Source organism: Tyto alba, unplaced genomic scaffold (assembly GCF_018691265.1).
Source record: "Tyto alba isolate M040663 unplaced genomic scaffold, T.alba_DEE_v4.0 Super-Scaffold_16, whole genome shotgun sequence".
Taxonomy (NCBI): domain Eukaryota; kingdom Metazoa; phylum Chordata; class Aves; order Strigiformes; family Tytonidae; genus Tyto; species Tyto alba.
Genome location: NW_024881278.1, coordinates 25,705,875 through 25,727,181, shown reverse-complemented (window position 1 = coordinate 25,727,181; position 21,307 = coordinate 25,705,875). Strand labels below are relative to the sequence as shown.

General features: G+C 44.0%; 1 protein-coding gene across 1 annotated transcript in view; it reads left to right on the top strand.

Annotated features, from left to right (window-relative positions):
• Positions 1-11,853: 11,853 nt before the first annotated feature.
• Positions 11,854-21,307, top strand: part of PLB1 (phospholipase B1) — an 81,902-nt gene continuing 72,448 nt past the window's right edge. Inside the window, exons 1-6 of the mRNA XM_042789621.1 lie at positions 11,854-11,902; positions 16,224-16,261; positions 17,442-17,505; positions 17,986-18,044; positions 19,506-19,546; positions 20,431-20,474. Coding sequence (XP_042645555.1) covers positions 11,854-11,902; positions 16,224-16,261; positions 17,442-17,505; positions 17,986-18,044; positions 19,506-19,546; positions 20,431-20,474 — 295 coding nt within the window. The remainder of the gene's footprint in view (positions 11,903-16,223; positions 16,262-17,441; positions 17,506-17,985; positions 18,045-19,505; positions 19,547-20,430; positions 20,475-21,307) is intronic.

The following is a 21,307-nucleotide window of genomic DNA, read 5'->3' as shown; positions in this document are numbered from 1 at the left end:
TCATGCAAGGTTGGGGATCCAGCATTTAGAAAAGGGACTTGGTGAGAACTCACCCATCCATCCCTGTGCTGCTCGCAAAGACGAAGGGAAATGGCTTTTCAGACTATACCATTTAAGGAGTTCCTTAGCTCAGTGAACCTCAGCTGACCTCAGGGTATACCGAGTTTCCAGCTCAGCAGAGCAGCGTTTCAGTTGAAATCATGCCACCCAAAACTTCCCTCCTTGCATCTGAGAGAAGGGGGGGCTGGGGAGGGTGGGCAGCAAAACGCAGCACACAAAAGCCAAGGTGACGTCAGGTTAGTGACTCTCCGATGTAGCCAGGTCCCTTCCTAGGAAGGATGTTGCAGACCAAGAGGACCAACTTGAACGTGAAGCAGCTTCAGCAGCTGTTGGCAGGCGCTGGGGCAAGGGGGATGGGAGGGCGCCAGGCCCGCAGCACCGCTGGGTGCTGCAAGTCGGGACGCAGGAGCGTCGCCCCAGCAATACAGTGTTTACAAAGGTGAAAAACATTAATAACACGCACTATGCTCCTCCTGTTGTTTCAACAAGATCAAGGTGTGTACAGGAGAGCGTGTGTGTATATACATGTGCACACACACGCACTGACTGCGGCTGGCGCAGGATACCATTCGGTGCAGGATTATTCCAGCCGGGCTGCAGTCAATACTGACAAATACAGTATACGTCCCATCTTGCCCACAGCAGCAAAGGGAGCTGTGGCAGGCTCAACGCTTTCCTCCCTCTTGTGAAAGATCCGGGGTGTTTTCAGCAGCATGAGGAGCTCGGGTCCCAACCACCTCGGGTACATGGTCTTGCTGCTGCATGAAGCCGGTCTAGGGGGAGTGACTCCCAGCCTGATGCCTTCCTTGGCCACGAGTTAACCCCTCTGTGCTCTGCCCGCTCAGCATGCTGCGTGAGAGATGGGTTCAGTGTATGAAGAAAAAAAAAAAAAAGAAAAAAAAAAAGCATGTGAGATCATATAATTAAAGATGGTATCAGAATGTCTAATTAGGATGACTGAGAGAACTTGGCTGGGAGACGCAGCCAAGAGCTGAGTTAGTGTGTTTGCCAGTCCAAAGCTCCTTAACAGTAATTAATCCTTAAATGTCCAATTGTTCAGAGTTCAAGGAAACACCTCCTACTACTGTACTTTGTGTTCCTGTTAAGCAAGGAGACACAGCAGGGCGTGTGCCCTTATTCTGTAAGAGCGACACGCCTAGGGGTGTTGTTAGGAACTAGACCGAAGGTTGAGTATAATTATTAACTACCTAAGAGTTCCCAGCATTGCACAATTACCCAGGCCGCCTTGCAGCTGTGCCTTTGCCTGGTTGTTTTTTTTTTTTTTTTTAAAAAAAGAAATGCTGAGCTTTAGTGGTACGTACATACAAATTATACAGAAGTGTCATCTGCTCCCCTTTGTGTTGTTTGTGCCACTGAGCTGGGATGCATTAGCAAGAGGGGGCTGAGGGGAGCATATGTATGTATATATGTACTGTATGAAAGTCAGTGCTCTTCACTGAAACTCAATAGACTTACTTACATCAGTTGCAAATTTGACCCAGAGATTTTTCCTTTGTTTTGATGCTGTCAGCAACTCTTGCATTAACATAAAAGACTTGTCTATTTACTCTTGTGGGGTTTTTCATTCTGTTTGCATTTTTGAGGTGGGTTGTGTTGGTTTTTTCTCTTTGTTGATATTAACAGGGGGGAAAACCTGAAGGCGAGAAACATAGGTTTGCCATGGTAGGTGAATTGAACTGCTTGTCCTGTTTACAGGTCCTCTGCCATCGTCGGACCCTCGTCCGGGCGGTGACTGGGATGGCGGGAATGGGTGCTGGCGGCCGGCGCGGCCCGCTGCAGGCAGGTGGGTTTGGGGAGCAGAGCCACCACTCTTCGGCGCCTTCAGGAAAGTCCAGCTCAGCGGCAACACCACCTATCGCTCTCAGACAGGAGGGAGTTATGTGTCATTTCCTCAGATGCAGCATCATCTTTTAAGTCGCGTTTCTATGGGGTTTTTTTTATCCTCTCCCGTCTTTTTTTAATTGACCCTTTCTGGCGGGGTGTGGCAAAGGCCCAGCTGGGAGCTGGCTGGCCAAAGTCTCTTCTGCAGGGGATCATTAACTCAGGCGTCAGCCAAGGCCGTTTAGTGTTTATAAAACTCAGACAATTAAACACGGTGGCAGCCCTGAAATGCTATAATTGGAAAGCAGACTGTGACGATGTCCACCGAGAGGGACCAGCTCCCCTGCACCGAGGCGGGCCAGGCGGGCAGGGCCGTGGCGTCCCGCCAGCCTGGACAGGCCAGGCCGGGGCTGCACCGTGCAAACGCCCAGCTGGGACGGTCCCTGCCCTGCCAAGCCTACATGCTATGGGCATGAAAACAAAGGCTGGGGTGGGCAACAGAGGAGAAAAGGGACTTGCCCAGGACCTCCTGACAGCCAGAGCCAGCCCGGGCATGAGGGCTGGGTTCCCTGGGCGCAGGCCGCGCTGTGCCCCAGCGGGCCCATGGCAGGACCCTGCGCCAGCCTGAAGCTGGCTCTGACGTTGTTCCTGCAGGCATTTATCAGGGCATGAAGACCCTCTCCCTGCCAGGCTGCCATTTTGGGAGGGTGAAGGGACTGGCCTTGTCCCGTGGCTGCTGTCTGAGGATTTGGAAATGGCTATTGACTGGGTCTCGGGAACCAGGCGGACTTTGGGGTCGCAGCCAGTGAAGAGTGGGGTGGTCGCGACTCTTCCTGGCTTATATGGTTCTTCTGCAACCTGGCCTCTACTCTTAGCCAGTTCTGGGTACCACAGTACAAATGCCATTGATGCTTGTTCCCCACCAGTGATCGAAGGGCCACTGAGAGCTGCATCAGGCAGCTGTTGAACTCTCTCTCCAAGCATATCGGTGTCTTCCGTAAAGTCTGGTGAGTGGGGAAGATGCCGAGTACCAGACTGGGATCACCACAGCCCTGCTCCAAGCTCTTCAACTGACTCACTGTTTCACCATGAGCACATCACTTCACCTTTTTGTGACTCAGAATTTTCATCTATCAATTAGGGATTTATGAGGTTTAATTAAGGTCTATGAAGCCCTTTGAGATCCTTGCTTGAAAGATGCTGTGCAGGCACAAAGTGGTGTACGCAATGAAGAAAACAAGAGAAATTAAACACTCCAGACGAGAGAGAAGAGAGGGCAGGTTTCCCACTGCTTGGTCTCCCAATTATATGCTCCTTGTTTGGATGGCAACCTCACTTTAACCTGTGGACAAACGAACTTGTTCACCCCTTCTTGCAGCAGACAGGCGATGACGTGCAGCAGCGTCTTACTCATTAGTTAGCCTTCAGTCATCTTTCCAGAAGTATGTGCAAACAGGGAAGGGGGAAGGGAGCGAGGGCGGGTGAGGAGTACGAATTCCAGAGAAAAGGGAAGTATCAGAAAGCAAGCTAGGATGTGCAAGGGCCTTTATCACTGCTGCTGAAATCTAGCTCTGCATAGTAACAAACAGGAATAGATCGCATCTGTCCCTAGAGGTACATGCCCCGGAGCAGGGAAGAGCTGATGAGTTACAGCAGGGAGGAAGCAAGAGAGTCTTCTTATGCAAGGCATCTATTTCAGTGTCAGAGAGGTGATAGACTCAACTTGAAGGAGTCTGAGGAAAGTGTTTGAACCTAGCTAGAGTGAAAAGTTGTTTAATCTATGTTTTTTGAGGTTAAGGCCTTGCTTGCAAAAGTCGTGGAACAGAGACTTTGTTTGAAGTTCATGCTTAAATTTAAGTATGTGCTTAAGGCCTTCACTGAACAGTGACATGCCCAAATTTGTTTAGGTTCTTGGTGGAATACAGGTCTAAGGGGCAGGAATCTAACAGAAGCTGTGAGACTAGCTGGATCACAAAGGACCCCAGGAGCTGCAAAAAGCATCAATATGTGAACAGCCTTGCCATACTACTCATAAGGTCATGTTGACCTGGGGGAGGAATGGGCAAAAAGGAAGCCCCATCCCCAGTCTTTATTTTCTCCTTTGCTTGCTCTACAAACAACCCTCTGGAAGCTGGCTCCAGTAGGTGTGGTCTGTGTATGCACTCCTGGGTGTGCCACTTCGTTGTGTTAAAAGGACCATTCCTCACCTGAAAGCAAGTTTCCAGGTTGTCACTGACAGTCACATCAAAACTTGTGACCCCTCCCATCCCCCACCTGCATGCCTTCTCTCTTACGTAAGAAAAACAGAGATGCCTGTTGAGATGAAACCTAAACTAGCCCTGGGTTTGGGGTCTGTGTTTGTTCCACACTGATCTGGGACCCCTCTGCGTATCTTTCTTCTGAGCTGCCAGGGGAAATAGATTGCTGCTGGTTAGAACAGCCCCCTGCATTCAGGGTGGCCATCCTCACTCTCTCCCTCTCTCCTGGAAAAAGCTCCCTCAGTCTACCCAACTTTCCTCAGGGTTCCTTAAGCTTCCTGTTGGGCTGGTTGGTCTGCTCTAAACTCCATCATTCGGAAGGCACTGGTACCCCAAATTTCGCACATTTACCATCAGTGAGCTCTCTTTTGGGATAAAGCATAATAATGTCTTTCTGTGACATACTTATGACACTCCATTAACATATCCCAAAAGAAATGTTTGTTTATGTTGCAACACCAGCATACCGTTGACTCATTATATGATCCACTCTAATTCCTCCAGATCCTTTTGTGTGGTACTGCTGCTTAACCAATTATTCCAAGTCGTTCATTTGAGCACTTAATTTCTCCTTCCCAATCATAGTACTTTGCTGTGTTTTTATTGAATTTTATCCAGTTGATTCTGAGCAGCTTTTGCAATTTATTGAGATCACTTGAAATAATAATGTGCAGATTAATTGTTCAGAAAATCCTATGCACAGGCCCATGCCTGCACCCATAGCTAGTTCCAGAGCCCAGCCTTTCCATCTTAAAAACAAAGGCCTCTAGCACTTGATGGCATTCTTGCAATATTCAGCTGAAATGTCAGGATGAAGCCTGGCAAAGCTGTGAATTTTGGAAGGTTCTTTTAATGGACATATGGAATAAGAGCATCTGTTCAGCTGGCAGTGGCTTTTGGTCTCTGATCATCTAGCGTTGATTTGAATCACTGATATTTTCTGTATTATTACTGGGCTTCAAAGTGTACAGCTGCTGAAAATATGCAAGCTTGAAATTAGCTTTTGACTATAAGGAAGGAGACGGAGCTACTGTTGTGTGGCAGTACACCTACACAACCACAGATCTCATCAAGAATCCCCCTGGCCTGGGCTTCCTCTCCTAAGGAGTGGAGCTACAGCTCCACTGCTGTTACATTTTTCCCCTACTCCCAGCTGAAGGGTCCGCATCCACATTGTGTTCAGCAGTGAAAATATAGGAATTTGGTGGCCTCTGGTGGCAACTATAAGAGTTACAGTTGGCAGAAGCAAGCGTGACCCTCTTAACTGCAAATTGTCATTCAGGCCAACTGGCCATGTGCTCCAAGCAGAGCAGTGATATTCCTTTCCACCCTGCACTGTAAATACTTCTAGTCCAGTCTAGCTTCTATAGTTTCTGAATGCTCACTCCTCCTATTTATTTTATACCCGGTTAGCCGCTCCCCTTACTGGAGTGCTGAGGTGTGTGTGACTTTGGGTTTGAGATTGATTTGATGGTGTTTGCTTGTGGTTGCCTTGTCATTTTGCTTCTGTAAGCACCTTTTCACAGTTAGTGAAGGCTTCAGCTGCTTGACCTTGCACGGTCCCTTAGCAAAATCAGTGTGCCTGTGTCCAAAAGCCTTTTAACCCACTTCTCTAAGCACTCAATCTATTACCCTCAGGCTTGCTCCAGTGCGGCTCCACTCGCCCGGTGAAAGAACTGGTGAGCAAGAAGACACAGAGCACCTGGACGACCTGTATTTGGCTCTTTTAGCCACAAAACAGGTGAGAGCAGCTGAGAGCATTGCATAGATGGTGAACACTACGGTGAGAGGACGTGTTTGCTACAGTTTGCGGTGTATAAAGCACGTAAAGGGAGAATGCTGAACCATAGGCTCCTGGCACTGGGTGCTTTGGCTGGATATGGACAAAAACTGATCAACCTCAAGGACCTTGTAGTGTAAAGGTCTGTAAGTGCTTGGTGCAACTGCAGACAGAAGCATCAATTGGCCTCATCCCTTATGAGGAAAAGCAGCCTTACCCCTGCTCCCCATCTCATTCACTGTACTACCACTTGGTAGTCTTCTGTTTTTCAAGGGCAGCACAAGCATTAATGATGCAAAAGGAATATAGCACAGCTGGGGCTGGCTCATTGAGGTCAAAGGGAAACATTTGCTGACATGTAGAGGCCGGCTGAGAAACAGACTTCTTTGGGGGAGTCGGGTAAACAGAGGGTATTTGGGGTGTGGGTAGGTGGACTAGCAAGTCTGGGACACCGTGGCACCTAGACAGACTGACCCCACCGAGTCTGTGTGTTGTACCTTCATGTGGGAAGAGCTTCCCACACGGTTGCTGCAATTACAGCACTGGCTGAAAACAGAGCCCCTTTGTGGCAAGAATACAAACAGCAGAACGCTGGCCCCGCCTTGGGAACTTTATAACTTAATGGAAAAGAATGGGAGAAGGGGAATACTAGTGTTTCCATTTTACAGAGAGCGACAGCGCTTTGAGACTTGGGTTTCAATTCACAGAGGTGAATTTAGGTGCCTGATTTCTGTGCAAATCGTTGAGAATTAGGTACTTTGGATGTGAGCACCAATGAACTCACCCAGAGACTCACAGGAAGAAAGCAGACATTTTCTCGTCCCTACTCTAAAACACCATCACTGTCTATCAGAAGCAGACAGACTGCTTCCCTTTGCTATCTGCCTTCCTGCCAGTGCCACTTTGTCAAGGCTGTGGTAGCGCTGGCAGGCTCTCTCAAGACTGTGGCTGTAAACAGAACTCTCCAGAAATAAGCGTTATCTCCTGATCTGATAACTGAGGGGCTAGCTGAAGATGAGGCCATGGGAAGTATCTGGTCCCCGGTTTCTTGCTGCTTACAGAGTCAAACAAATCCTCATGCTACAGAAAAGTCAGTAAAGAGTCTTTAGCACAAGATCTTTAAATACTGACTTCTGCTGTTCTCTGGGTGTTCAGAGCCCTCAGCTGCCTTGCAGCCATCATCAGGCTTCAGCTGGCCTACAGAAGGGCAACGACTAACCGGAGGACTCCCCCTTCCCTCCCGCAGCCCCCGGGATCCTGCTTCTGTGGGGCAGGAGGGATCTCAGCCTATGGCATGATCTGCATCTCACCTGTATCAAAGGCCTGAAGATGGCTAGAAGAGGCAGTGAGGAGCAGTTCCAGCTTCTCCGGTGAGGGTATACCATGTCTTTGTGACAGGCGATGGGGCAGGAGGGACCTGTGCCAGCTATACAAGCTGCCAAGGCAGGCTGGGGCACCACCAGCCTCCCGGCAATGCCAAGCACAGTCTGTGGAGGCAGACTTTGTGCTTTACTTTGGTGCCAGCCTCAGGTCAGTGGCCAAAGGCCTTGTGCCCTTGCCAAGCAGTCAAACAATCTGTGTGGGAGGTTGTGCCCTCCTGCAGGCACAAGGAAGAAATTTTGAGTTTCATTCTCTTATTAGCATTGGATCTAAAGTTTCATTGTAATATTGCTGCCTTCAGCTACTGCTGGGTGTTTGCAAGAGGCTGCTGCTTCATAGCTCATCCAAACATGGGCATAACTTTAGCAGTGAGCTTGCTTATTTACTTATTTATCACCACACCTCAGGTCTCTATAGCGGCTCTGCCAATCCCAAATATCCAAGTGAAGAGTCCAGTGGTCCAGTCATGTGTTGAGCTCAGAAAAATTTACTTTAAATAAGTGTATTTGAGACTTTGTGCTTGCACTTGTTTTTACAGGTTTTTTTTTTTTTTTTTTGAAAGCCATTTAAGAAACAATTTAGATCCTCCTCGACTGCAACTCCAGAAGCCTGGGTGTTTTTTAAGGAGGTCACCAAGTATTACAAGGCCTTTTGCCCACTTTCAGTAACCTCCTGCCCAAAACGGCCACATTAAAGTTTGGTTTCTGTTTGGTTTCTTTTTTCCCTTTGAGTATTTGCATTCTCTCCAGCAGGTGGTAGCAGCCCCCTTTAAGCTGTGCAGCTCTCCTGCCTGCTGCCGCAGTATTGCTGCCCTGTGATTCCTGTCCCTGGCTGCCCTTGGCCTCGCTTCATCTCCTCACCCTCCGCTGCATGCCTGAACTCTCCTGTGGAGTTTAGGTCCAGAGTGTGCACTAAATCTATCATCAACGTGAAGTGCAGCAACAGGAGGTGATGGCACAACATCATGGGGAAATGTGAAATGTCTCACTGTTGGGTATGATTTACGCCTAGCGGTTTCACAGCACTATCATGTTCTACCCATTACAGATGGGGGTCTCGTAGGTGGAACGATTCAAGGATGTACTTTCTAAATATACAAGTCAAGATCTAAGGTCTCATCTAGGTAGTAGGATCAACTGAAGCACTGACAAGTCAGACAGGCTATATCTTCAAATGAAATGGAGAATCAGTCTGCTTTTTATTTCCACAGCAAGTCCTCTGTTATGCTGTTGTAACATGATAGTTTTGTGGATGCAATTACATTATCCTCTGATATATGGCCTCTGCTTGTTAGCAGCTGAGTGAGCTACTTCCCTAACATACTCAGTAACAACATGTTGTGCTTATGGTGACAAACATCTTGGGTTAATTATGAGTGGTTAAATGCTATGGAGTGTAGTGTCTGTTTTTTGTTTGTTTGTTTTTTTCCTTTTAATGTGTGGCCATAGAGTTGTTATTTGTATTTTAAACCACTGGTCCTATAGGTGAGGACGTAGACAGGTTGTCATGGTTTCTGATTTTCAGTATCCTGTATAAATAAAAGGAATGCAGGTAAGAGCTCTGTTTAAGCAAGCAGATAAGGAAAAATTTAAGATACGATGTAGAAAAATCCCTTGGTTTTCCCAACTATAGTTCCCATACCAGGTATAAGAGGTAAAGCTCTAGATATATTATAAACCACCTAAAACTGTAGCAATGGGCCAAGAAGTTTGGCTAATATGGTTTAGTTCATGTGTTTGAGTATCTGTTTGGGTGTTGCTTACTTTAAAGCTGTAACTGGGACCTAACTTTTGGTTTTGCAGCATTTTGCACTGTTGGGCCTAGACATGGGAAACGGGTCCTTTGCTTGAGAAAGCACCAAAGCACAAAACTTCTACTTTCTACCATCAACTCCCACATAAAGTTCTTCTGTACCGATTGTGTTATGAGCCTTCTCCACTCAGGGCAGGTGACAAGAAGACTCACACAATTCAGACAGGATTAGCTACAAGATCCAGCTATTTCCTTGTCCCACTTGAGCAGCAGGCACTTCAGGGAAGACATAAGATGTTCTACGTTGATTATTAGGTAATTATCTACATGGCTGCAGTTCCCTATGGTATTCCTAAATACCATCAGCTGAGGGTTGGCTCATGGTCTGGAGCTCCCCATGCCTTCTGTAGCTGTATCTAGTTTTGCCCTTGAAGTAATGCAAAATCTTTAATTTGTCTCTGACACCTTCTACATCTAAAAGAAAATTCTGTCTTCTCCCTTTTGCAAACTTCTTTGATCTTTACTGCTACTTACTATTTGCTATTCAATATAGGAGCTATTTTGATGCTTGGATGGTGGGAAGGAGTGTTTACGGAAGATTTGCAAGCCTTGCAGTTAACACTGTTTCCCTTCTGGAGCGTGTCACAGTGTCTAAAGGCTAAACTCTTGAAGCTGTGGTTTATGGCAGATGTATGAATTCATGCTCTCTTCCTTTTTGTGTTTTGCTTGGTGTACAATGAGGAAGAGACTTTCTGGGATTTTAAGCATTTCCAGTTCATTAAGAAGTCTGTTTCTCAGACTGGTTGATAATGAGAGCTTTCTGTTGTGGAGTGAAGCAGCCATAAACCCTTGTATGTAATGACAAAACCCACCTGAGGTAACACCCATCCACTCTCAGAGTGTGCAATGCCACCTTGACTGACCAGTGATAATGGTCCTAACCAGCCTCACCTGGGACCTCCCTCATCCTGCCCATGTGCCTGGGAGCTCCAGTTCAGCTCAGCCCGGTCAGGGAAGCTGCTAGTTGATGTGCTACATTGACAGTAAGCTAGCTTCTAATTTTTCATTATCTTATTGGTCAAAAGAGCCTGGCTGTCAAGCTGTGTTTCAGGTTGTGAGACCCCCAAGTGGAATGAGCTTGCCCCTCTCAGACTTGAACATGTTGCTGTGTCTGAGGCCAGTAGCCTCTTGTGCTGGGATGAGGTTGGAGACTCAGAGGGTGGAGCAACATTTTCCTCTGTCTATGCAGATTCCTCCCTGCATGTCACTCTGAACAATAATTGTTTATGTTCAGAATTAATATTACATTCCTATATTTTTAAAAGTGAAGTGGGCATAAGAATTACCTCCAACATGTTCCTTCAAAGAATGTTAAATTTCAGCCATGAAACAACAGAAAGCCAAAATAAACAGCCCTTTGAAGGGTGGGTTAGACTGCCTGAGATGGGTGTGTCAGTGGCTTGTTTAAACACTTAAAGCTATTTATTTAAGCAGTCTCCCATTATTCATGTAGGAGCTCTATCTGGGTGTCAATAGGCTCGGAAGAGACCAGAGGGCACTCTGGTGTTTTGTGTGAGGACAGCAGGCTGCTCTTTAGAGGTTTGATCCTGACACTGTAGTTGAGGCATAGAGGAGTCTTTACAAGGAGTGTGGTATCACAGTCTAACTGGCATTCTGTGTGCTCTTTGAATCTGCAGAAGTGACCAGGCTACTGCGATAATGTTGTAGCGAGGGTTTTGGACACCTGGGCAGAAAGATGGTAGAGTTACTGATCCTGCTTGTCCACCAGTGCTCTGTCTTGGTAAATACTGGTGAGGCATAGCCCAGTGAAGGAAAATGCTCCAGAAGGAGAACTGCTTACATCCCATGGGGTGAAGCTGTAGAGATGGTCTTTAGCATGCCTGCTGTCAGGACTGGTGGCACTCAAAATTTGCATTGCTTCCCTCAGCGCCTCTCTGCTGCTTCTCTCACTATCAAGCAACTTTATGGTCTCAGGTGACATGGGAGAGGTGACACATCACTTACGTTGTCTCACTTTAGGACAGGGTTTCCCAGCACAAGGCAGAGCTCTGCTGCCCTACACCTTGGATCACGACCCTCCTATGCTCTTCTGTGCTGTGTCTGACGTTCTTCACACCCCTCTGACAGTCAGTCAGACTTAGGTTTTTGGAGTTTCAGTGAGTCAAATCAGCTTGGAGAAGGAGATGCTGGTTATGGAGCTAGTGGAAGAGAGACAAGAACAGCATGAAGCTGGTTGAAGGCAAGGAAGGAGCAGAGGCAGGGAAGGAGACAAGAGGAAGAGCACAACCTTTCTCTCTGGGTGGATGCGGGCTGCTACATAGGGTTAGGTTTCCCTTGTTACCTCAGGAACAGAGGCTCCTTCCCTACCTGGTAGAGACAGACTAATGTCAAATGATTGTGTTATGTATTGCCTGGGAGAGCCTTGACCCTGCTGGAGGCTGACTCACCTGATCTAGGTTCTCATATTTACCAAGAATCCCCCTGAAACATGGCCATTTCTGAATAAGTGAGAGAAGCCGTGCTGCTTCTGTATTCCTTTGACCCTTGGATGGGGCAATTTATAAACTGGGGTTGCAAGTGTCTTTGAAATAAGATATCATTGTCACTTTGCTTTCCAAAGGTAAAGAGGCTAATAAATTTTATGGCTGCTGAGTTATAAACTTGTTAAAATATAAAGGAGAAAAAAGAAGAGAATTTATTCACAGCCTTCATGTCTAACAGACAGCACTCCAGGACTATCAATTCATAGAGGCATTTATCATGAAGCTATTGTTAGGCCTGTTGTTCCTTTGGTTGCTCTCCTCAGAAGGTAAGTGTTGAAAGGCCCTTTGAAAATTCAAGTTACACAGTACTTAGGAACCTATATTTTTAGTTGTTGCAAGGTGGGTGTATAGCAGGAGTCTCAGAAGCAGGATGAAGAAAATCTGTGAGTAAAACTGTGATCTTGCATGTAATTTTGGGTATGTTTAATCATTTTTGCTTAAGATACATACGTTGGTTTGCACTGTTCTGGGGATGAACTGCATCTTTGGCAGGCACTAAGGCTTTCTAATGGGAAAAACATCATCAAATAATTAAACTAACAGTGTGATCTGTCCCAAAATGGTGCAGAAATTCAAGCAAGGGACAAAGGTTTTCTCTGAATTCATATCTATGATCATCATCTTTTCAGTGATAGAAGATTGTGTGAAGGGGTTAAGCAGCATCCTGGCACTCAGGGCATCATTGCTCAGATTTCTTCAAATTTCAGGGTAGCGGGGAGACTTTGTTCCTTATACTGGGTCTGTGAAGTCCACATGTGGTGCCAGATGCCAGTTTTGTAGCTGCTCTAGGACTAAAAATGCTGAGTATGTTTGGGGCTTATTGGCTCTGCTGTAGCGCTCTCTGCCTGTAAGAAAGTAATGATAAATAGTAACAGTGCTTTTACCTTACCAGTAGGCTGTGAGGGTAAGTATCTTCAGAGGATTATAAGCTGCTCTGGTAAATAACTAACTGTTAGGAGGTTTTGATTGCTAAAATAAACAGAAGAAATCATCACAATCATCACATCTGAGCTTTTTAATTTTGGGGAAAAGATGCATGATGACTGCAGTTCCTGTGAAAATTTGATTCAGGAAAAAAATGTTGATTGATAGCAGCCTGTAAGAATTATTAGCTGCAATAAGTTAGCTATAAAAGCAAGGGATGAAGGAGTAGAATCTTTTTTCCCAAGTTTTGGGAAAATTGTCAGAAAAATAATGTGTTTTCTTTTGGTGATGTTGAGAAAATTAAAAATACAAGCTAGAACTATTAAATGGTAGGGTAAGAGTGTAGCTATAATACTGGGAGCAGGAGGAGTTTTTAAAAAAAAAAATAAATCATATGGCAAGCGTAAATCCAAAGCAAACTAAGAAAACTGGAGAGGTTAAAATTCAATCAGCCAGGCCAAAAATGAATCCGAGGGAAAACAATGAATCATTGTTGAATGAATAAAAACTAATAAATCTTTTTTCAAATACATCTGAAACAGGGAGTCTGTAGGGATGACTGATGTATAAAAGAAAAATGAAGCCTAACAGAAAAACTAAATTAATTTATTTTTTTCTTGGTGTCCATTGCATAAAAGTTTGTACTCAGTCTTTCAGCACAGAGAGTAAGTGAGGGAACAGTCAAATCCTTGAACAAATTGAATACAAACAGTAAAAGAACTGCCAGTATTAGATGATATCCACCCAAGGGAGTGAGCCAAACAGAAATATGAATATGTCCGTTTTATTAACTGTGGTGCAGACTATTTCCTGAATCAGGCTTGGTGTTGGGAATGGAAGATGGCAAATATGAAAACAGTTTTCATAATGGGCTCCATTTTAGGAGGATCTGGGGAACTGCAGTGACAGTTGTACAAAAGCAGTAAGGTTGTCTTCTGCACTAGGCGAATTGTTGATAGCAGCATAAAGAACAGAGTGAACTGACTTGGTGTAAATATGATATAACAGGGGAGTTTCCCTGTGAATTGATCAAGAGAATTTATCACAATGGGCATATGCCCATGTATTAATTATTCAGCTGGTATGTATTTAGATTTCCACAAATCTTTTGAGCAAAAGCTCCTAAGGAAGCTAACTGTCACAGTATAAGGGTGACAGCATCTTTGTGGGCCCCTGGTTAAAATCTGGGGACTGATTGCAAATTTTCAAACTGTGAGAAGGGGGGAGAGTGAACCTGCAGAGACTCGTATTGATCTGTGCTGTGATGTAGGCACTCCACATATTCAGAAGCTTGCTGATTCAGAACTATTCAGGATGCTTAGAATGAAAACTTGTAAGTAATACGTATGGGGAAAACTTACTCTAGCTATACATATGTTATGGTGAACTCTAGCTATTGCTTGGTAACAGAACAGAGCTGTCAGAAGACATCAGCTGAGTGTGAGCAACAGTCAGACAGACAAACAATTTCAGGAGCCAGGGAGAGAACAGCATAGAAAACACTTTGCTGCTGCTGTGTACAGGTGCACAGTTCACTCACCTTTGACAGTTGTCTAAACTTTTCATCTCAAAAAGATGTGGAAAAACCTAGGAGGATGATAAAAGAGAAGAGTGCTCAGACTTACGAAACAACTTCCACATGAGATCAAATAGACTGACTCTTCAGCCTGGAAGAAGGATGGATGGATATATGATAAAGACATACGGATATACGCAAAATAGTAAATTTTGTGGAAACGGGAATGGCTACTCTTTACAAGAACAAGGAAACAAAACAAGTTTTTAACAAATGAGAAAGTACTTTTTGTTTCAACATGTAATTAAATAATGAAGCACTTTTGCCACAGGACTTGAGGGCGAAACCAAAAGTGTGAAATAGAAAATAAGAAAATTAATGGAAGAAAGGTCTCTGGGAGTTCTTCAACATTTAGTAATTTCTTGCTCAGGGATACCAATAGCACATATAGTTTGGAGGATAGAGCATGGAAGTGTAACTGTATTTGCCTTATTCTTTTCCTAATCTTCATTTGGATGTTATCAGAGGCAGAATCCCAGATTAGATGGACCTGCAGTCTCACACAGTACAGTCATTCTTCAATATTTGAAATATCAAACGATAGTTCCTAGGTCCCCTGAGTCCCCCAATCTTGGAAAATGGGATTGGACCCTCTTTCTCCCTCAGCATAACCTGTGAATCTTTTTTCAAGTATAGTTGAAATTTAGTGTTGAAGTTCTCAAAGATATTTAGTTTCTGCAACAGATTTGTGTGATGCAGTTGGGTCCCTCATTGTGTGTGCCTCCAGTATCTTAAACAGTAGAGCTGGGGTCCTAGTTGTTTTCCTGAGTAAGGCATCATCTAAAAACATGGGTTGAACAAGCACAAATTTTAAACAAAATGTTACACAGCAGCCGGAGAACAACTGTCTCCATTTTCTACAAAGTACAGTAAAAATAATATAAATTTGCAAATAGCTCATGGCTGAAACTCAAATGGGGGAGAAACCCCCCTATTTGAACCCCTAAGCATATGGAAGTTGCTGACCGTTATTGAAGATGATCATGCAGTGTGGCTCATGAGACAGGCTGAGGTGGTCATGGGGAGAAGTAGTGTCTTTCTGCCACTGTGCTGACCTCTGTGTGCACTGGTGTCCCATGTCCACAGGGGCTGCCAGGAGTCCCCAGCTCACGCTGGGCATGTCAGCTCCTTGCAGTGTGAGGACTGCCAGCTGCCCTACGCCCAAGCGTATCTCACCTGCAGGGCTGAGCTCTGCATTTACTCTGTCTTTGACGTGGAAAGGAAAGTGCACAAGCAAAAGGATGCAGCAGGACTAAATATTCCAGAAGTAGCTCCTGGATGTTAAAGGACAATTATTCTAAGCACAGCAAGACCCATTATGAGACTTGCTGGATGCTGATGGCTTCAGTGTGGCAAGCAGGGACAGCTGTGAAAATGCTTTAAAGTTCAGCTGAGGATCCAGACCCAGACTTTGGGGCTACCTGTGTAGAGATTTTAGGATAAATCAAAATCTATGTGTAAAAATCCAAGTGTATACTCAAGGAAAGAGAATAATGTTTACTGAAATAGCTACAGGCCTGACTTCTGGCTCCACAGGCTATTTCATCTGTCAACACTCTCTACTAAGAGAAGAAATTGCGGCTGTTGCTATATCGCTATGGCAAACTCACAAAAGTGTGATGTTGCTCTCTGACTGTGAAAGATGCAGATTAATGTGAATTGCTCCTTTCAAGGAGTTTCAAGGAGTACACGTCCTGTACGTGTTCAAATTACTCTAAATTTTGTCGGAATAAGACTACGGTGGAATATGAAATGTGCTGAAGAGGAAAACAGGTAGAAAAGGCCTGTGGAAGATGAGGTTGGTTGAGGAGATCCACAAACAGTCCATCACCTTTGTGTATAACTTCATTGTATTCCACTAATTTCAACAGATCTCACCTGCTTATAATACGTAAAAGCTTATTTTATTATAGCAAAAACTAAGAAAATAATAAGTTTGGTTGTTGGGATGAGCCTCATCTTTGGAGAGTAAGGCAGAGGAGGAAGGTTGCTCCTCAAGATTCTGTTTTTAGGTACATTAAGTCTTCTGAATTGTCTTTCTAAGGTAAAAAAAAAATAGCACAATTAATTCTTTTAATGTTTTTAAGGTAATGCAGATCATCTGGAAGAACAGGGGAAACTAAAGGTAAAGTATGAGTACAGCCTTATCTTTTTTTTTTCCTTTTTTTCAATACCTATCATCACCTCCCTGGCTGTTGCTTTCTCTGAGGCAGGCAGAAGGAAAAATATAGCTTGGTGCTCCAAACTGTTTGATTCTGCAAAGAATAAATGCAAAGCAAATGACTCAGCAATGTGATATTGCAGCTGCAAGATTACAGTACCTAATCAGGAAATAAAGGATTCTCTGAGCAACATTTCTTATTAGGTTGCATATCCTGTACGTAAGTCGGCTGTGGTTAGTACTTGTTCTTAAATGCTCTGTTACTCCTTTAGAAACACAAGATTAAACACTTCCTTGTGCTATAACGGTGCAAAGCGTGTGTACCATTGAAGTCCTCCAACTGGGGACTAGGGGCTGTGTGTGGACTGTGGTGGCCCTTGACACAATATAGATTTCACCTTTACATAGCAGTGACGGTCAGCTAGCCAAACAAGGTCATAGTGATGAGGGAAGCCCTAGCCAAGCCCCCCCGGGGGGGTTGTCTTTAATGTCTCCTTAAAGTACTAGATGTTGGACCATGCCTACAGTCAGGATGTAGGAGAGCACTAAATAATGTTCCTGGTGGTACTGATCCGAGTACCTCATGCTGAGGTACCCATGCCAAGTGAATAACATCACTCATATCTTTGCCCCAAATGCAACTTTTTTTTTCCCCTCTTTAGTGCTTTCTGTGATCACCCGGGAATTTTTCCAGTTGCCAAGGACCCAGAACTGGATCATTCTGCCTTTCCTATTGCATATTGGAGGTGTGGCTTGTGTCCATTAGGTGCCTCCTGGCATGTGAAGATGCATGTGCAGTAGCTCTCCTAATGACCTTTTCCAGATTAAGTACCCACTGTTTGCAGCAATGGATGTAAGAGGTTGTGATCAGCACATTTCATTGTTTGCTTAGGCCTGGTTCTGTGGCAATCAGTAAGAAAACTGAGCAAAAATTGACAAGTTTTGAATGAGTGGATTTGACAATGCAGCTGTCCAGATCAGTGTTCCCATGTATTTCTAGCAGAAGTGTAATTGTTCTTTAAAATTGTTGTTACATGAGTAAGAGCTTGGTACTGTGTGAGAAGGGAGCCCATAGAACCTCTCCTTCTACAAATTTCCTTGTTAGAGCTAATCAATCAACTATATTTATTTGTTTATGTCAAAGGCTCTAAGAAGCTTCCAGTTTTCATGTGACCAGGTGATGTTACCTGAGACCCCTTCATCTTCAGGTTTGTGTTTGATGATATCCTTGCAGAGGCTTTCCCTCCCAAAACTATTTGAGAATGGTCTGGGGGATAAATCAGCTTTTTGAGGGGATGTGTATATGTGGGATGTGACTGAGGTGGAGGCAGCTTCTACAAACACCTTTTTTTGTTTTATCATTTTTTGTTCTATTCATAATTACTTTTTTATCTTAGTTTATTCAGTTGCTAATTGGGGATGCTGCTATTACTCAAATAATTCACAGTAGTGTTTTGTGATCTCTTCTTGCTTGATGGTTGAGCATTTCAGTACATCTAAGCACCCAAAGTATTTACTGAACACCTGACTAAAGTTTCCTATCCTCTGATTTTAAACAGCCTGTCAAAACGATCAGTATATGCTTCTTCCATTTTAATAGATTTTCTTATGGTTTAGTATACTGGTGAATTAATTTTCTTTCAAGGTCACTGCTCTTTTTTAACTTGAAGCCTTTCACTTTTCTGCAGTTCATGCTCTGAGGCCAGCTGACATTAAAACAGTCACTGCAATAGGAAGTTTGCAAAGAGTAAGTACGAGCGGGAAGTGTGCTGAACGTGACCCATTTCCTCCATTGTGACGATGAAGTGAGCTGATGATGTAGTCTGGAGTCCCAGTTAGTGTGTTCAGGGCTTGAATCTTTCCACAAGCATCAAAGGCTTCTGGTGAAAAATGACTGGAAATACCTGCTGTTCAGTGTTCCAGTATACTCTGAGTCTAAAAATAGCCAGCTGACTTCGTACAGGAGGAAATGTGATCACTGTGCTCTTGCACTGAACCGTGATACTTGATTAGAGTGCTTGGATTTTTCTAACAATGAGCATAACAGATCAAATAACTGGAAGAAGAAGTTGAGAAAATCCAAACTGGAAAATGTACAATTTTGGTGATCATCGTTAGAAAAAAAATATCAAGAAATGCAGCAGATTTTCCATCCTGTTGAAGTGTTTTCTGTACAGACTGGTTTCCAATTTAGAAGGCAGAAGCTCTGGAAGAAGCATAAAGATACACTTCTGTTGTATAGATCACTGGGTAAAGTTCTCCTGCCTGTTCTAATACAGTCAGATTTGGATGATCTTTGCTTATCTTAATAGTTGGAAATGAATATCTGAAATAGATTTGAGGCCCAGTTAAAAGCATTTAACCACAATTCTCAAGATTTGAGGAAGTGTATTGAGAAATGCACGTTGGGCAAAAGCCATTGCAGGGGCTACAACTGTGAAGAAATGGGGGAGAAGCTCCCTTATCACAAAACAACTTTCAAATTTGAGGTGATATTCATCAAGACATCATACTTTTCCTTGGGATGAAAGCTTTCTGTTAGAAAATGAGCACTCCTGGAGTCTGTATCTCCCTCATAGAAAGAAAACAATTGTCCTAAATGCAAAGACATGTATCAGATACATGTCCCTTTAGCGCAAGTCTTTTTTGTACTAGTGGCTTTATTATGTGTGGATGGTGCCATAGAAAAACACATAAATGATCTGTTAAGGAATGCCTACTTTCCTAAAGCAAACATCTCTGTCACTGTGTTCTCCTCAGAAATGAAAATCAATGAAGTTCCTCTGTTTATGTTAAGGGTTTTTTTTAACAGACACCATACTGGCTGAGTGCCATCCATGTAAATTATCTAAATGACTTTAGGTCACATCCCTTGTTGAAAAGGAGTAGATCCAGAGAAGTCTGGTTTAGAAAAGCATTTCATTTGACTGAATTTGCGTTCAACTAGTCAAATTTTATTTTAAGCCATATGTAATACATTCATTAATGACAGGAGTAACTAAGAAAAGATTACTAGACTATGGAAATATGCTGTAGTAAGGAAGCTCTGGAAAATAATTTAAATCTGTGAGTAACTACAACAAAATGGAGACAAATATGTAGAAAACAGTGCTATCTATAACAGGAGTGGAATACAGTAGGGGGACAGCATATCTAGAGCTAGTTTACCCTTTACTTAATGCTATTCATATTGCTTGCTTGTTCACAGACAGCAGGACCAGTTGTACATCATGAAGATTTACTCCAAAGGTAACAATGAATTGTTGGCATTGATAAGTGTCATGATACTAATTTATACGGTATTACAGTGAAGGAATTGGGCCCAAGCAATTTTTAGTTTTTCTATAGGGGAAAGGAAAGCCTATGTAAAATACAAAGGATTTTGAGACATTGGATCCTTCCGAACCCTTAGCTAACAGACATTCTTTGTATTTATGCAAGATGTAGAACTACCTTAGGGTTACAATAACCTTGATTAAGGATCATTACTACATGATGAATCCAAGGTAGTAAATGTCTTCATCCACTAGTTAGAGACCAGGAAGCAGGGATTTATCAAAACAAAGAAAGAACCCAGAAGTCCTGATACCCTGTCCTCTGCTTGAACGATTCCCAGTGCTCCACAGATAAGACTTTACCCCATTTTATTCTTTCATGCCCCCTTAGCAGATCTAAATCAATGAGTGAACCTATGGCTAAACCGTGTAGATGCGAGTCTGTGTAGCTCTTTTGAGTCATAGAATTCCAGATGAGGATTTGGCCCTGTACAGACAAACTTTAAAAGGCTAATTTTTTAAAATGTTTGCACAAACACCTGCGTCCACTTGTATGTGGCTGCACGGAGATAGGCCTCTGTGTTATTTGTACGTATGCGTAAGCAAAATTACTGCAACATGCAGAGTGTATGCAGACACGAAAAATTGATATCTAGAGACTGTGTTCTTACTCAGCAGTAACTGATGACATGATGGTTTTGAAGAAAGAAAGGCCCCATTCTGCATTTCAGCAGCTGCCATGAATGCATGTTCTGAGCTGTAGCATAGCTAATAAGAAATTGAGGCTGTGCTGTAATATAATTTTTCTTTGAGAAACGTAATAACAGCAACTTCCTGTTTTCTCTTCCTTTTCTATAGCACAGGAAAGAGCCTCCTTGAAGTAAGCGTGGAAACTTTAGCAGGTGCGTCTTGCTGTCACACTGAAACTTGAGCAAATTGATTGAAGAGCATGCTGGCAGGAGCTCCAGGGCTTTGCGGGGCTGCAGAGCAGGGGAAGCACAAGCACACTGCAGGGTTGTAAGGGAAGCCTGAGGGATGGGGTACTCTGGCAACATGGGTACAGCCAGGCCAGGTTGTCTGTGCTGGATTTAAAGAAACTGTCTGAGTAGTCAAATAGCAGTAAAGAAGAGGTGCTGCAGATTGCTGCAAGAGTCTTACACACCCAAAAGGGATTTTGGGGCTGCTACTACTACTCACACCACAGTCCCTGCTGGTGTGTGCTTGCTGCCCATGCTAGCCCAGTAAAATCTTGGGTGGATTTGCCTGTCCAGTACTGTTTCCACTGCCACCTGTTCAGGATTTACACTGAGGCTGCCATAGACGCACCACATCCATGAATTCATCATCATCTGGTTCCAGCTGTTCCTGAAGGCTTGATTGAAGAGTGTTGCAAGTCAAACCTTCAGGTCCACTGAAACGCTGAGTTGAGTAGTGGATAGCTCCAGGGTCCTCCCCTCCAAATCTTTTTTCTAGTGTCTTAATGTCACCTCCATTTCCCTGTGACAGGGTTTAAAACCTGGCAACTCCTCAGTGCTTCAGGAGGCTGTCTCTGGGTAGCCCTTCCCTGTAGCTTCATTTCTACAGCTGCTTGTATTTAAATTTGCCTACACTACTTGTGGCTGACATGAGAGTTGGGGATGAAAGTTTCTGACCTGAGTCTGGAGGCAAACTTGGACGTCAAACCTCCACTTAAAAAAGTGAGGAGCAAAACCAGCGAGAACAGCAGCAGCGGGGC